Here is a 16,346-nt window from a genome sequence, read left to right as displayed (position 1 = left end):
AGCACTCTATTTATAACCTTCTTGGTATGTCATGCTCCTTCAGGACAAGCTTTTTCTTTTGTGTATTAAAAGAACTGCAGAAAAAATGATAGAAGTAAATTTCTCTAAATGTATGAGTTCCAATTTCTGCCTCCTCCTCTAATAACAAAAACTCAAATGTCTCAGAAGAACGTCTGCCCCCCCAGTTCAATTAAATGCTTCAACCCACCACCACCTCACACAGAGACACATGCACAGAGACAGCAAAAAACTCCAGTTGCCTATAAGACGACAGAGGCTTGGAAGAGGCATCTGTAACTTGCTGTGCCAGTTTACAGGGGTTTTTCATAGTATGGTGCTAGTTACTCTATATTCAAGACATCCAATTAAACAAGTGGAATACAGATTAGCATACTGGTTTTAAATCATGCAAAAGCATGCTTTCCTCTCATAAACAACATCTATAGTTAGCTGTCTATATTTTTGCAAAGCATCCTCTCCTGCTTCAGTGAAATCAAATAGAGACTAGAGTATATATGAAAAACACTGTTCCACAGAAATGCTTGGCATATAAAAAGTTGTGCTATTTAAACAGCAGCCACAATCTGCCCCTGTGAGAGAACTATAAGATGGGTGTGGAGAGGGAAAGCTGATCCCCTGTCTCTGCCTGGGTCACCCACCCACCCACCTCCCAGGTCCCCCAGCCACTTAGCCGCTGCCCAAGTCCTCCCCTCCCACCCGCTGGAGTGCCTGGGGTGGGAAACACCTTCCTAGCTGGGGCATGGAGATAAATCAGAAGAGGGGGAAAAGGATGACCTGGAGCCGATGGCTGTGCCTAGGAAGGTGGGAGGAGAGCAGCTCACCCCACCTCTGAGAGCAGACCACCAGGGACCAGAGCACCAGCTGTGCTGCTCACCAGGGCTATAAGCGCTCCTCCAGCTCCAGCCAGCGACTCTGCAGGCTCATCCTCCCAGGCTGCTCTAGGTGGAAGTCTAGCTAACCAAGCTACACCTTCCTAACTAGACAGCATCTAGCAAGACAACAGCAGAAACAATGAGTCAATGCAAAAATCACACAGTGTTTATTCTTTCCTTAAAAAAAAAAAAAAAAAGTCTTAGAAAAAGCTTAAGGGAAACAAAATTCCAGGCGCTCCACAGATAACATAAGAATTATTCTTAAAACGTACAGAATTCAACTAATACTAGTTGACACAGGACCCAGCTTACAGACTCACTCACCCGGAAAAATCTGTCGTGAGAATACCATAGTGAAATATGTATATTCGGCTTATGTGGCACAACGTGAGGTATCCCATAGCTACAACAAAGGAGTACCTAAAAACATAACATACAGAACACATAGTTACCAACACAAGTACCAACTAGAATCACTCAAATTGGCTTTGAGCTTGTTTTGGAGTAGAGTTTGATTTTTGCAAATTAGGTTGTTAACAAGTGTGAAGCTATGTTACAAGATCTGGCAGAAAATTTTGATGGTTTTCTGTACCCAGCTGAAACATTATGGAGGTGTCTCCTCACTCTAGGGGAAGGAAAAAAGAAAAGAAAAAACAGGATCACTTCAAGTTGGGAATTTCAATTTCAGAGTTCCCACTCTCACATATTATTTTGAAATTTCTGTCTGACTCAAGGATTTGAAACCAGATGATACTGTATGAGCGTGGCTGAAGTTATCCACTGCCTTTTTCTATCTGTAAACATTCTTTATTTACACATACAACTCTTCCTCAGATCTATCAGAAATTAAAATATTTCAAGTTTAACATATTTTCTCTCTTCTGGTTTTGTTTAAAGGCAGATAATTCAGCTCTACATGCTGAAATATGCCATCTTCCAGAAGAATCATAGAATCATTTAGGTTGGAAAGGACTTGTAAGGTCATAGAGTCCAACTGAAGTAGCATTCCTGAAGTGGAATGTGACAAATTCACTCTCTTTTTTTTCAGGATGATTACAAAAATATGTTAGGCAGGGCAGTAGCATGACTCTTTCTGTCTTAAGAGCTGCACAGTCTAAGGACTGGAAGTGTTGCAGCATCTAGGTGGGGCAGGTGCAGCTCTTCATACAACTAATTTCTTTCTGTATCTACCTGAACAAGAAAGAAGATACTGAGGAGGTAAAAAAAGGACGGATATTTGGAAACAGACTGACACATAAAGCAAACTAGACGGTGCAACGGAGAGTCGGGACACCAGAATGAAAGGCTTGCATCATACGGATAGGCCACGACTAGGTCTATTGGTGTCCCCTGTGTCAGGAGAAGTTAGCCATATGGGGAAAGACCTTCAAACAACAGAACGAGACTGCACATCCTGCAGATCCAGCAGAGCTGAACCACAGGAGGTCAGGCAGGCCGGTAAGCACTCATTGCCAAGCAGGGTCCTCCCAGACACACAGGAGGATTGATCATGGTGGGGAACTAAAGGTGAAATTAGACAAGAGGAACCATCAGCAGACGACTGAAAATGAGCCAGGCCTTTGTCAAATCATGGCTGGCTTTAAAAGAAATGAGTTTTTCCTCCCTGGGGACTAATAAACTGCAATGTGAGTGACAGTGATGGATTGCAAGGCAATTTGCAGGTCACGTGGCCCGCAGCAAACAGCTGGATGAAAGGCAGACTGAGGGGACACAACAGCTTCTTCAAGAGATTAAGAGCAGAATTTATCTTATTTTATCTGGCTCAGACATCCAGTCCAACTTCAGCAAGGTCTTTGGGCTGCCCCTCATCAACACAGAATGGCAAGTATCCCTCCAAAGGCAAGTCAACCAGCTCAGACATGTAACGGTGATAGATGGGATGAAGCATCTAAAATAAGCCTCAGTCCTTAAGTGTAAAGCACCTAGATTGAAAGGGAGGTGAGCAGGGAGAGATATACTGAATTGCTGTTGCAGCTGGGAGTGTTTCTGATGCTGGATTAGTTTGTCCATTTCTAGGTCTTGAAGGCTTTCAGTTTTAGCAGAGAGCAAACTAGCAGAAAATAACCAGAGAAGGGAGCATGCAGGTTAAACTATGCAGTTTCTTTATTTAATTTGTTCCTTCCACTTGCATTTTGGGGGAAAAAAGCCAAGTCTTGGAGCCCGACTACAAAGGATCCAGTGCTTTAACAGGCCTTCTGTATGAACAGGTCCAGCCCTTAAATTGGCATTCTTCAAGCTTACTCAAGCAGCTTGAAGACACTGTCTTTTTTGCCAAAATTAATAATGTGGATGTCCTTTGAGTCACACTGCTATGCCTAGCAGAATACAGTAGAAAAGCCCTAACCCAATCCTCTCAGCCTTCCTAAGGTTTTTCAGCATGTGGGATTCCTATTTCACATTGACTCAAATCAATACATGACCATCTCGCAGCTGTGGGTGACATTATATGAAGCAGCTTAATTTGTGTTGCAGTACGCAGCTGTATTTCCCATTGTGACTAATTGGCTAAACAGTAAGAGTGAGGGGGTTTCCTATTGAAACTGTGCCTGTTTCCCTACCACCACCTCAACTTGTCTAGGATGACACAAGCAAGCATTGGATTATTCCCTCTGTAGACTTCCTTGCTCTGATCTACATTCAGTACCTCCTGCATCTTCCCCAAGTGATGGGCAGGGACAATGACCAGGAAAGAAAGAATACAGATTTTTAGCACCTTTTCCTTCCATTCTCTGGATGGCATTTATTTCATAAACATTGTCCAATTACTTTTTTTTTTCATTATTAATTACCTCTGAACTTCCAGGCTTTGCACTCTGTGAGAGGGTGCAAAAAATCTTCTTGATTAATACCTATCTGCTTGGTGCAAAATGCCAGTCACTGCTATAGACAGGCCAACAGTTCACATTCCTAAACAATCCTAGAGTGATGGTAAGAAGTGATGGTTCCCATTTGGATATTAGAGCGGAGTCACCTCAGGAAGTGATAAAGAAGAGGAATTATCTGAGCATCAGATCCTCAGACAGCCCTGGCCCTGAAGACAAGTGAAGAAATGGTTTCTGTTCCCCAGCACAGACTGATGTGGATGTGAGCATTCAGCAGCAGCCACAGAAACAGCCACACAGCACAGACACAGAAATCACCTGCAACACACTCAAATGAAACCACAGCATTAACCATGCACTGTTAGGGAGACCAACACCAACAGTTCTTCTGTTGGGAAGAACTGCCAGCTCGTCCTTTGAGCCTGCCACAAAGGAGCAGTTTTACAAATAAAAAAAAAATCCTATTTGTGCAGATGGATGGGAAGTTAAGAACTCCACTTCCACAATTTTAAAAACTCCCACATGCTGAACACTAACAGAAAGTATGGTACCCACATGAGAAGGCTCAGTTATTGAGTAGAAAAGTTCTTTCATGTGAAGTAGATATAACCACCGTGTAGTTTTCATTTTTATATGAAAGCACTTCTTGTCTTTTGGCTAGGAAGGCATTCATTTGATAAAGCACTTCATAGAAGTCTTAGGTGTCTTCCTTCCTTTGAGACATCTGTATAGGGAAAAGAAAGATCCCACGGTGGAGAACTTCTCGTGATGATGCCATAAGCTTCTGCTTCAAAGGAATGACATTTCTGGTACTTTCTGCTTTTTCAAGCTCAAAGGCCTGTACCAAATGCAAGACTTAATTTCGTAGATCACTACATTAAGCTGCCACAGTGACCTTATTTGAACTACCTAACTCAAGAATAAGTGGAAAATACCTAAAGGCCAAACAGTAAGGGGAAAAACACATTAAAAAGATTATCAAAAGCAGTCCTCAAGGACACAAGACCAAGGAGAATATGACTTCATTATGTTTAAGAAACCAGAGGTTTGGGCATAAATTATTAAGCCTGCAAAAGCCAACCTTTAAGGCCAGTAATTTCATAGGGAAATGCAATGCATGAATGCAAAAACCACAAATTGAGATTACAGCTGCTTCTGTAACTGAATGAAGAAAGCTCCTACAAGTAACTGGGAAAGAAAAGCAGAAAAGAAGAGAAGGTGGTCCTCAAAAACCCTCATGCTTCTCCATGAAAGGAGACAAGTTGTCAGAGGGGCAGCTCCAGACTTGCAGCCACATCAGCTCACCTGTGGATGTTGGGAATACTCGCCATATTCATAATGCCATAGTTCATCATCACCAGGACAAAAAGATGAATGGAATACCTTGAAGACAACAAAGTGAGTATTTAGATAATTTCTACATCACTTGGAAGGACTGGCAGTTCAGAGCGAGGGAATATTTTTGCATGCAAATGACATAAGTGCGATGTCATATCAGGGTATCAGTAAACATGGATTATCACAATGACTTCTTTATAATCTGACTATCCAACACAGATTAATACTTATTGACAAGACATGTCAATGCGTTTCACTGAGAGAAAAAGCAGCCTGGCTCAAAGCACACATTCAAAGTGGACACATCTTTTCCAAAAGAGGTATCTTCAGAGCAGACTGGTGTGGCATTAACTTCCAGAATAAACATCACAGATTAAATACTTCACTTAAAAATATTTTCATGGCGAATTTTACTTTGAGGGTTTGGGATAGTTATGCTGGTTAGGATTTTTTTTTTTTAAGATAACATAGGAAGTGCCTTAAGACTAAAGATGTAATCCAGAAAAGCTGATATTAAGTTTAAAAATATTTTTACCCAAGCCTTGTTTACATGGTGACTAAATACTCACCACCCAAAGCAGAAGACAGCAAAGTATATTCCAAAGAGGGTGGCAAATGCATGGCGAACAGCAGAGCTGGCATGACTGGGGCCCAAGTAAATACGAAACCAAAATGCAGCCAAAAGTGCAAATAGTTGACAGGCTACAAAATTGATCTGTAAAAGACAAAACAAAAAAAATGGTTGTGATTCTTGGAGAAGGAGGGGAAGGAGTCTCTCCATTCTCAGAACAATAAAGAATCAGGAAAAGGGGGGAAAAAGCAAGAGCAATGAATCTTTTGTTTCTTAGCATCCTCAATTGTGAGCCCAAGCAGTAACTTTCCTTGGCCAATGACAGAAGGGATTAAACAAGCATGCAGCCACTTGAAAACTCAGACAAGAGGAAGAGCAGGCTCCAGCTACAGGAGGTACAGGCGGGTTCTGCGCAGTTCTCTCTCTTCCCAGGGCAGGGCTTTGTTCTGCTGTCAGCAGGGCTGGCACGCCAACCCAGTCCAAGTGCAGGGGATGTCACCCCCTCTCCATCCTCTTGCTGGGAAGCAGAGGCCAGGAAGCAGACTGGGACTCTGAAACAATATCCTGGTGCCTGACTTTCTCCACAAACCCTAAAGCAAGGGCAAAACCAACAATCCTGATGTGACACTGCTTCACAAGCAAGAACTGGACAGTCTTTTACTTAGCTGAAATCCTCCACTCCACAGCATCCTCCAAATAGGCCTTTCAACTTGCCTTTTTTTTTTTGCAGTTCAAGAGCGCAAAGAAAACAACTTTGCTCTACCACCATGCAGACAGCTAAAGGAAAATGCTTCTCAGTTGTTACTCTGACTACTGCGTGTCTCTACAGAGCATGGGAAGGGGTTTGGCTGCATTGTAAGGAGGTAGCGATGGCAGTGGGAGCACAAGACAGGTATACATGGAGGGCAAGCAGTCCATGACTAGAGGCTACTCCAATCAGACACAAGGACAAGCAAAAGCTTCAATGTGCTCAGAGCAAAACTGACACCAAGCTGCAATCTTCAAGTTACCTTCTCTTTGACAGCCTCAGCAAAAATCCCAGAAGTCAGAGGAACAACAGAGCTCAGGAGCTGTCTCTAACAGACCAATACAGCATTAGGATACAACATCTGTAAGTCCAGCCTGAAGCCTGGACAGCTGGAATTTGGAATTAGATTGATTTGGTCAGCTGCAGTCTTTTTTTTTTTTTTTTTTAAAATAAGTAAAAAAAAAAAATCACCCTGAGCTCTCCAGCAGCAAGTCATTCCAGACTGAGCAAGACTAAATTGGCTGCAACATTTAAGCAATCACTTGGATTAGAGGATTATCCAAAGCTATCAGTCCAGGATAGGATGATACATCTCACTCAGAAATGCTCTGACATGCTGGCTGTCCAGAGGTGGTTGGATTCGACCAGGCTTCTTGTCAAAAACATTTAAAATGTGTTTAACAAGACACTACAGCCCCAAACTGGTTTTATTCTGGTGGGCTATATCCAAAGTGGTAGTGTTCAAGCAAATGCTTTTATTAAGGTTTGTTGGCTACATTGCTGCAGTTCATTTATTTCAGTGATGCAGGCAGCCATGCAATAAAATAATGTAACAATTTAAATACTTAGATATGCTGAATTTTACTAAGCCTTATCTTGACAATACGCTTTATTTGAATAAGACAATTCTTATTTTCTGCGCAAGATTTAAAAACTAAGAGAATAAAATTGCACTGCTATCACAAAAAAAAAAAAAAACAGATGCTGTACTAGAAATCCCAGATCTCATCTGGTCTATTACCAGACAGCAACACTCAAAACACTAACTCTTCCCTCCCTCCCTTCCACAGCCAGAGGTACCGCAGAAATGGCTGAAGAGCGGACATCCCGTGCAGGGCTGCTCTGATTGCGTCCTTTCTAAGCAAGTTCCCAAGATTGATGGATGCCAATTAATCGGTGACAATTCAGTGAACCTTAATCCCACCTCAGCCTGCTCCCAGTTGGAGCAGGGTCATACTCGTATATGCAGTGGAGCTCAACTTTGTGGCATAGAGAGGCCCTCTGATTCAGTATAAAGGAAAATGCAGAGACTCCAAGAAACCTGATGTGGATGATTGCTTAAAAGACAATACTCCATTCTGTGCAGCGTCACTCATGGAAGCTTTACACGAGTAAAAACCATCAAGGTACACAAGCATTTGCTTTTCAGTTTCATCCAGTTCTTGATTGTTCAGTTCAAGCTGTTAAAGATGCTGGGACTTCAGAGTTCCACGCACACCGCAAAATCAAAGTGCAAGATCCCATGGCAGACACACTTGTACCAGCGTTTATATAGCTAAGGCAGGTAAGCACAGCAGCAGAAAGCAAGCAACAGAAACCTCATCACAAGTTAACATAATAGTATAGGGCAGCACAGCAGCCTTGCATACACACACTGTTGCTTGCCTATGCTATCAATTCCTCTGAGCATGTGCTACCTCTGCTCCTTGGACTAAAGTTAGCACAGGAACACCGGGTGTCACTATCACATCTTCTTTTTGTTGTGCAAATTAACCAAGACAATTTCTTCTCTACTGTCTTTTTGCAGGAGTTGGGGAAAATTCTTGTACCAGTATAAAAGCAAAAGTGCACACTAGCCTTACATCTCAATCAGGTTTCAATTTCATAGGGCTGTTCCTGAGAGCAGTCAAACATCACAGATTCAATGTACTCAGCAAGCAATAATCTCAGAACACTAGTTTTCATTTACCCTTTTTGAACTGAATTAAGCTAGAAAATACCTTAAAGGGGGATGGCTACAACACACCATTAAAAGTTACAGATATGATTCAAAAATCTAAAGGATTTTTAATCTTCCTTTTCAGGATCTGTAAATGACAGTGGTGGTGTCAAAGAGGCACAAACACACACCAGGAGTCCTGAGTGTCATTTGAACATTACATGACCTACCACAATAGCATAAAGGAAGTGAGAAAGATGCACCCAATGCATTGCTTGGGAGATTGACTCCCAGACACACACACAAAAAAGCAGTCTGAAATGTAGAAAGACAAGATCTTTGCTCACTCGCTGAGAACATTCATGCCTTTCTCATCCCTTCTGAACTGCAGCCACCATAGCTCTTCGGCAGCTTTCCAGGTTCTTCTCCATGTTTTTCTGACAGATAGCACTGCCCCTAAACACAACATGCTGCATTTGGTTTTCTTTATCTACCAAATAAGGCTTTCAGGGTTTTGTGTGTGTGTGTGTGTGTTTACAGTAACACATACACATTACAAATACGATCGGTTTTAAAGGATTCCTCAGCAGAGGAGTTGGGAGAGGGATACCAATGGACAAGAAAGCCAGGTAAATACAAGAATTAACGATAAAACCTTTCTGTCATCCATGAGGTATTTGGTACCTGTAGGACAGAAACATTGTGCAAATTGGAGAATTGCGTTGGAGAATACTTCTTGTGTCTGTCTACCTCTAAGCCTGTACTTAGAATCTGAATGCACAAAGGTGACCTCTGATTTCCGTGGGCTTCAGTCTGAAGATCAAACTTAGCTGTGCAGAGCTCACTGCAAGGTCTAGCACACAGTTTACTGCAAGACTGACTTTTAGAAGTGCTAAACAATTGCAGAATACTTCTGAAAAATCCATGTCTTCTGCATTTACCTGAGACAAGTTGAAAGCATGGATAAACTAGGCCAAATTTTTTCTTAATTAGAATCTATCACAAAGAGAGGGAGGAAAGTTGTTTGTGTCTTGCATTTGAGGAATTTAAGACAAAAAACAAGACACCAGTAAAACTGGCGTGCTCCCTCCCAAGTGCTGAGAAAATTTGTTCTGCCTGGAAGGCTGAACTCTGAATTTAAAACTGAGCACTAACTCTGGTACCAGACCAGATCTGGTCTGTTCTCCACAGAGTAACAGAGGGACATGATAGCCTTTCATATGACTACCACCTCTGTTTAGTTATTTATATGTAACAATTTAAAAATACGCAACATTCACATGCGTGCACACAAAGACTGCCAGTTCATCTGACAGTGACTTTATTGTATTCTATTTAACATACATTAATTTTATTCTTCACTCTACATATTTACAGTACCTAACTGAAAAATCCCTCAGATTTGAATGTTGTACTGCATCACAAGTGAAGTAACAGCCACATTTTCCTCCCTTTCCCTTGCAAAGAGAAAAGGGTTCATATTATTCCCTTTTGGTTATTTCCACTGTTGCTAAAAACAGTTTGTAAACAGTAAATTATGGGCTTCCGAACATTGATGAATGGTGTCCACACAAAAATAACATGGAAATAGAAAATAAATTAAATGAGAATTAACCCCTCTTATTCCTATCCACTTCTATAAGTCATGTAATCCACATTTTTAGCTAGTCACATCTACTCAGTGTTGCCATCAAATTTTTTCACATCCACTTTCAACTTTGCAAGCAGAAAAGAAACACCTTTGCTTTTTACAGTCATCTTCTTCCATGCTCTAGCAAGTTAGATGTAATAAAATTAGGAATCAGAGCACATGATACATTGCCAAAACAAGATACTATCTTCCTTTCATTCTCCATGATTAAACATTTGAAGACAGAAAGGGAGTCATATCACAGTATCCTGCAATGACATCTGGAAGACGTGTATCTGAGTCACAGCCAGCTGAAGACACCCTTGCAATGTAGAAACAAGATATCTGAACTTTTGGAGAGAGACAAAACCTGGAACAGCTCCAGCCCAACTGGGTTGATGGTTATTGTTATCTGGTTGAGGAATTCTTAATTTGGAATACTCTTGACTTTAAAAGGCCAAATGAATCTAGAGCCTGTAAACACCATGTATGAACAACGAGAAAAAAAAAATAAACGGTAGTTCCTCCCTTTATCCATTCAAATTCTGTAGTAGAAATAACTCAAAGTGATGTTTAGACTGCAAATCTGAGTTTTATACAAAGCTAGCAATCAGGTCAAACCAAACGATCAAGCACCTATGATGTTGACACAAGAATAACCAAACATAATGGTTTCAAGATCCCCCTATACTAATAGGCTAAAATCAAAGTCCTCAAAGTACATAAAACATTAGTTCCATCTGCCTCGAGCCTTTGCATCTTCTCCCATTTTTAATAGGCTGAACCAACTTGGCAAATGTACCTACTGGTACTGTAGGAAGGGGAAACGCTAACTTCTAGGCATCCAGAGTTATGTTTTCAGTCATCTCCATCAACAGCCATGGCATGTTACATGGGAAAGTAATCGTCAACTTCCTAACCATCCTCAGAGGAAAATCAAAAAACTTTTTGCTCTGTCTTTTATTGGGTCCCATTAACCATTTGCAGGTGGGCACTTTTCAGGGCAACAGCCAGCTGGCAAGTCACAAAAGTTTCAAATACCTGGTATTAAATACATGTGTCTTGAAATCTCAGCATTTGGAAGATATGAGCTCACTGCCAAAACACTGAGTGGGAATAATTATAATCTTTTATTCTGGGGGCAAACTGGCTCTATGGTGGAGGTCAAAAAAAAAAAAAAAAAAGTAGCAATTTGTCACATTCCTCTAACGGGAAAGTCATAGAGCCATAGCACATTTCCAAAAGGAGACAGGTAAATGTGTGGTTTGATGCACTGGAAAATGATGGAAAAAACCCACAAAAATCTTACAAGGAGAAAATGGAAAGTTCTTTTCCTAGCTAGAAGTTCTTGGGATGGGAGGCAAAACCTGGCTTCATAACCTTTCACCAAATCATCACAAATAGTCCTGGTCACCGCTTACCGCAGTTCGTGGTAGGCTACTAAACACCCACTGCAGGAAGTTTCAATTCCCCTCATCCCACAAGCCTTGCATCTGCAAATCTCTCTGTCTACAGAAGTAGTAATAGGCATTTGAGGGTTACTAAATCACACTCTAGGAAGAGATAATAAGTAAGATTAAGCACATAATCTGTTATTTTAGTGCTCTTAACATTTTCCTTACAGTTAACTATCTGGAAGAAATATCCTGCATTCTGTTTTGTCACAAAAATACTTTGCTTTTCCTTTACTACTTTTTTCCTCCCTTATACTAGCAGAAAAATTGATCTCATTTTCCAAAAATCTAGGAGGATATAACAAACTGACCACACAGTTGTCTCCAATCTCCAAATGGCAATTAAGTCCATTACTCAAACTGGACAGCCCTCTGTAAGCAAAGTTCCTTTTAATGCTGTAATTCATTCACTACGAAAATTATTATGAGAAATCACACTGTTAACTTGTCACTTGTTTGATGACCAGGTGTTGATGTGTCCCCAACAACACACAGCTTTTGGACAAAAAGCAGACATGTTGCACATTCATACGCGCTCACAGAAGGAGGTACACGTGTGTTACGGCACAGTCAGGCTGCCAGAATATTCCCAGCTAGCATCTAGGTCCATGCCCGCTTCAACAGGCAGCAGATGATGCAGACTGTTCTCTGATTATAGATATCACAGAAGATACATCTCTTCTGAGCCAAATGAGAGAACAAGGCTTTGAATCTACATTTCATCTGCTGAAAAAAAAAGAAAGTGTATGAATGAAGGCCTCCCACAGTAGCTCAATATAAAGATGAAGTCATAGCCCATGGTCAAGATACTCTGTATTTGCTGCTATCAATGAGCTACTGAGCATTAGTTTAGGAGGCTGCTACAAGGTTTTTATCTGGTTCTGTTCACTAACTTACCACAGATCACCAAACAGCTGTTTTCAGCATTTGGAAAAGCATAAGGAACCATGTTAATAGAAACTACTGACAACAACAGCAACTCCTTCTCAAGTCAAACCACAGTCTGTGGAGTCCAACAGTGCTTGGGCAGTATTTTGGAAAGGGATGCCATAATAAAACATTCCACTTCACCAGAGATCACCCCCATCTTCCAGGATGGTGTCTTTCTTGCAAAGGATAAAGCAAGAACTACAGAAATGCAATGATTTGTTTGCTCTGTTTAAAAGATTATTTTGCACATATAATCAAAGACACATGGTAAACAACATGTTTACGTTCACTTTGCTGGAGACATTTCTACTTCAATGTTGAAAAACAGACCTGCTGTTATGATAGCATTTTGTAACATCCAAATTGTGATACTTAAAATGGGTGTGTTAAGAACGAGAGATGGAATATTCTTTAATCAGATCATCTCAAAGATATCTGATACTTAACTGAAATTTTTCAAAATATTTTGCTCTTCCAGAATATTTTTATGAACCACAAGGACAAATATTCTCTACAGAGATCATTCAGGGAGTGATCTCCCTCTACACAGGGAGGTGACAAACACCCCCCAAAAGGCGTGATATCACAGAAACCATGTCATGTTTTCCACTGCTAAAATTTTGATTTAAGCTTCCACAAAGAAAAAGTATTCACATAACATCATATCTGTGTAGCTCCCCTTATTGCCCACAGTGGTATCGCTTTGCACAGAACTCAGTGCACCAAGCGCCAGCACAAACAGCCATTTGTGAAGAAATCAGAATTGTCTGCCACTTGCAAGATGCTATATTTTCTATCTACATCCAGGCACTGTAAATTGCAAACAGCACAGTTCAGAGCAGAGACAAATTCATTTACATTGGGGAAATACTGATATGACTACTGTGAAACAACTCATGTCTCTGATTTTGTGTTGAGAGTCCTGTGGAAGATTTTGAGGGGGCAGAAGCAAAGGTTTGAAAACAGAACTCCTCTCATGGGAGAAAGAGAGAGAAGCATGTATGAATGACTAATTTAAGATTATTGTCCTTTTCAGGAGCAGCACTAAGTTCTCATAGCCCTGGCTTTGCTATTGCTGTTGCACGCGGAATATGGAGTTGGTAAAGCAGAATATGCCAAATTGACAGTATTTTGGCCTGCTATGCTGTTTTCCTGGGTAAATTCTGCTGTTTCCCTACTTACAGGGTCAAATATCCTTCCATGATTTAGACTATAAACTTGAAACAGATGTTCTTTCTGGATTACCTCTACGAAGCCACTAGCAGAATAATCACTAGCAGGACACATAAATATAGCTGTAGAACAGATTAAACCCTGAGTCATCAGAAAATTTAAAAGAAAAACATTTAAAACAAAAGTAAACTTAAGAAGCCAAATCTACACCATAATGCTAAGTCACACACACATACATTTACCTCTGATGACTGATAAATGTAATGTGTGGACCTGATCCAAATACAGCCTTAGCTTGCTGTCAACAGCTCTTACATTGAACTGTAATGATTCTGTATGTTGAACAGATGTTTAAGTAGTGATCATTTATGTGCAGCGATGTTCTGCCACTACCTGTAACTCAGTAATTACTGTTCTCTCAGTAAGCAATGCCAAAACATAGATGATGAAATTCCCTTGTACCTGAGATAGCCAGCACTAATTCATAGCCATAACAGAAGCAGCAGTAAAATCAAACAAGCTGGAGCCTTTAGTCATTCAGGCGTTTTTTTTAAACCAGAATGCCTTTAGGTTGTTAGGAGAGCTGCCTCATTTCTTAAGACTACTCAGCAGAGAAGTAGTACACTAATTACAGTACCTTTAACCCAAAAAGAGTACTTTAAAAAGAATAATTTGTCATACCTCTATGCAGGGATAGTATTGCATGGTGCAACATAGCAAGCATGTCTAAAAGCAGAACTACAGCCAGCAGGTCAGAGCACAGAGGATGTTTTAATAAGAAAAGGAAAAAGAGAATTGAAATGTCATTATGCAAATGGGAATTTTAACAGAAAAAAAAAACCAAACCACTAGGACTACCAGCCTTACTTTTCCAAAGGCTTCCACAGGAAGTAGGAAGTCAGTGGGATCCTGTACTTCTTGTAGGAAAGATGGCATCTTGTACCATCTACCCTCCTTGTTTATACATAGACTCATACCGATGCAAAGGGAACAGACTGACCTTATCATCACATTACTCCATCACTCCAGCTCTTCTCACACTTTGAAGACCCAATATATGCATACATAAAGTTAGCAGACAGATGCTGAAGTGAAAATGAACAGAAACAAGGAAAATAACAACTCCAGTTGAACAAAATACAACAAAGCAGAGACTTAAGTGCCTGCAAAGCTTCCTCTGAAAGTCCCTAGAGCCCTAGGAACCTCCAGTGCCAGGGACACTACAGCACTGTTTCTCCCCTTTCTTTGCCACCTGTAAGGCTCAGGCAACTAACTGGGGCTTGAATCCCTAGTTTTCATAATCGTTAGTTAAATGTACCAGTTACTCAGCCTTTTCTCAGAAATGAATTCTTGGATAATAGATATTGTTCCCAACTGGTCTTTTCAGACATGATGAGTGCTCCCAAACCCCAATTATTTTCACAAAACCTCTCAAGAGCATTGCCTAGCCCCTGCTCTCCAACACCATCATCACCTCATCCACCAAGAAGAGTGGGTCAGTAATAAAAAAGAAGGAGGACCGAGACAGGTTTCATCAAGCATGATTCAGCTCTAGTTCACCAGCCTCAAGCACTAACTGCTCAGGAGATCTCAGTCTGTTTTCTACTTTTATACTCTTCAGTAAACAACTTCAAAGCAGCAGTGCCAAGAGCAGCACCAACACAGATTTTTCCCCCTGATTTAAAGGTTTAGTTTTTAAAAACTTAGAACACAGCACGGCAAGTCAAGCATCTTTGCCTCTGTCTATGTAACTGACATAAGTTGATTTATTCAAAATGCAAAGAAGGAAGACAATGTGTGTACACCCAGCCACCCTGCTGGTACATCTTTCTGAGGCTTCAGTGTAAGTTATATTCCCCAAATACCAATGGGAGTTGCATGAATGTAGGAATGGCAGGATCCTTATAGAAATGTTTTTAAACTCCCAGTTCAGAAATATGCTTAACTTCCAGGCCAGATGAAAGCCTTGTGTCTGCACAGATTCATCAATTTAAAAATAAAACAGTAGGCTTAAAGTGCAATCCCTCACTAGAATGGGAACTGGCAGATCTGAAATAACTTGCCCCATTATTGCTGTTGCAGTGTCTGTGAAATTCTATTTTCAGTTCCTTTTCTATAGAAAAATGGGTCAGTGGTCTTTAAAAACACACACCAATACAAACAGAGCAGTTTTGTTCACATTATCCCAGTGATACCCCAGTAAGTGCACACAACAGAAAGAAAGAAACATCGGTAAGGGGGAAAAAAGTGGCAACTTCACAAGTTATTCTAAGCCAAAAGAAATCTGGGGTTTTTTTCCCCACTGCAGAAACTGTCATCACTGTGTTAAATTTAGGTACACTATCCTTGGAATTAAGTGGCTTGATCAAAGACTAAACATTTCAGAGATTATATAAGAATTTATTAAGCCCTTACACATTAAAAACCTCAAATATCCTGTATTTAAACATTCAGTCATGCTAGCAGTTACTTAAAACAAGGGCACTGTAAAAATTAGCCTGTTAGGACACACTTTAAAAATTTATGCAAGGACTTTGCTAGAGGAAAGGGTAGAATTTATCTGTCCTAACACTGATGTCGATATCTGAGCTAGTACATCTAAATTTCTTTTATTGAAAATGGGCAAAGAAGGCAATTCTAGGTTGCAATCCATCTAATCCTAAAACACATGTCTAAACCAGGTACTTCTGCTATAAAAGTAAACTAGATGAGTAAGTTAAATGTAGAAATGTACACTGCAGACTTACAAAGATGAACAGTAGCCATACTGTGAAACTGGACCTCCATTTAGTTGTAAGAGATGAAACTTTAAAAAACAGCCCACAAG

The 16,346-nt window shown here is 40.6% G+C and overlaps 1 protein-coding gene across 4 annotated transcripts in view; it reads right to left on the bottom strand.

The window, feature by feature from the left end:
- The window catches only part of MBOAT1 (membrane bound glycerophospholipid O-acyltransferase 1), a 57,469-nt gene that overhangs the window by 27,970 nt on the left and 13,153 nt on the right, over positions 1-16,346 (bottom strand). For 3 of the 4 annotated variants that reach the window (XM_086743163.1, XM_086743165.1, XM_086743167.1), the window contains exons 2-4: positions 5,644-5,789; positions 5,042-5,119; positions 1,218-1,313 (exon numbers count right to left, since the gene is read on the bottom strand). In XM_086743163.1, the coding sequence (XP_086599289.1) occupies positions 1,218-1,313; positions 5,042-5,119; positions 5,644-5,789 (320 nt within the window). The remainder of the gene's footprint in view (positions 1-1,217; positions 1,314-5,041; positions 5,120-5,643; positions 5,790-16,346) is intronic. The other variant, XM_086743166.1, reaches the window with a different exon arrangement.

Source organism: Chlamydotis macqueenii, chromosome 2, assembly GCF_036417535.1.
Source record: "Chlamydotis macqueenii isolate bChlMac1 chromosome 2, bChlMac1.mat, whole genome shotgun sequence".
NCBI lineage: Eukaryota > Metazoa > Chordata > Aves > Otidiformes > Otididae > Chlamydotis > Chlamydotis macqueenii.
Note: the sequence above shows the minus strand (reverse complement) of the source record. Positions and strands in the feature narration are given on the sequence as shown.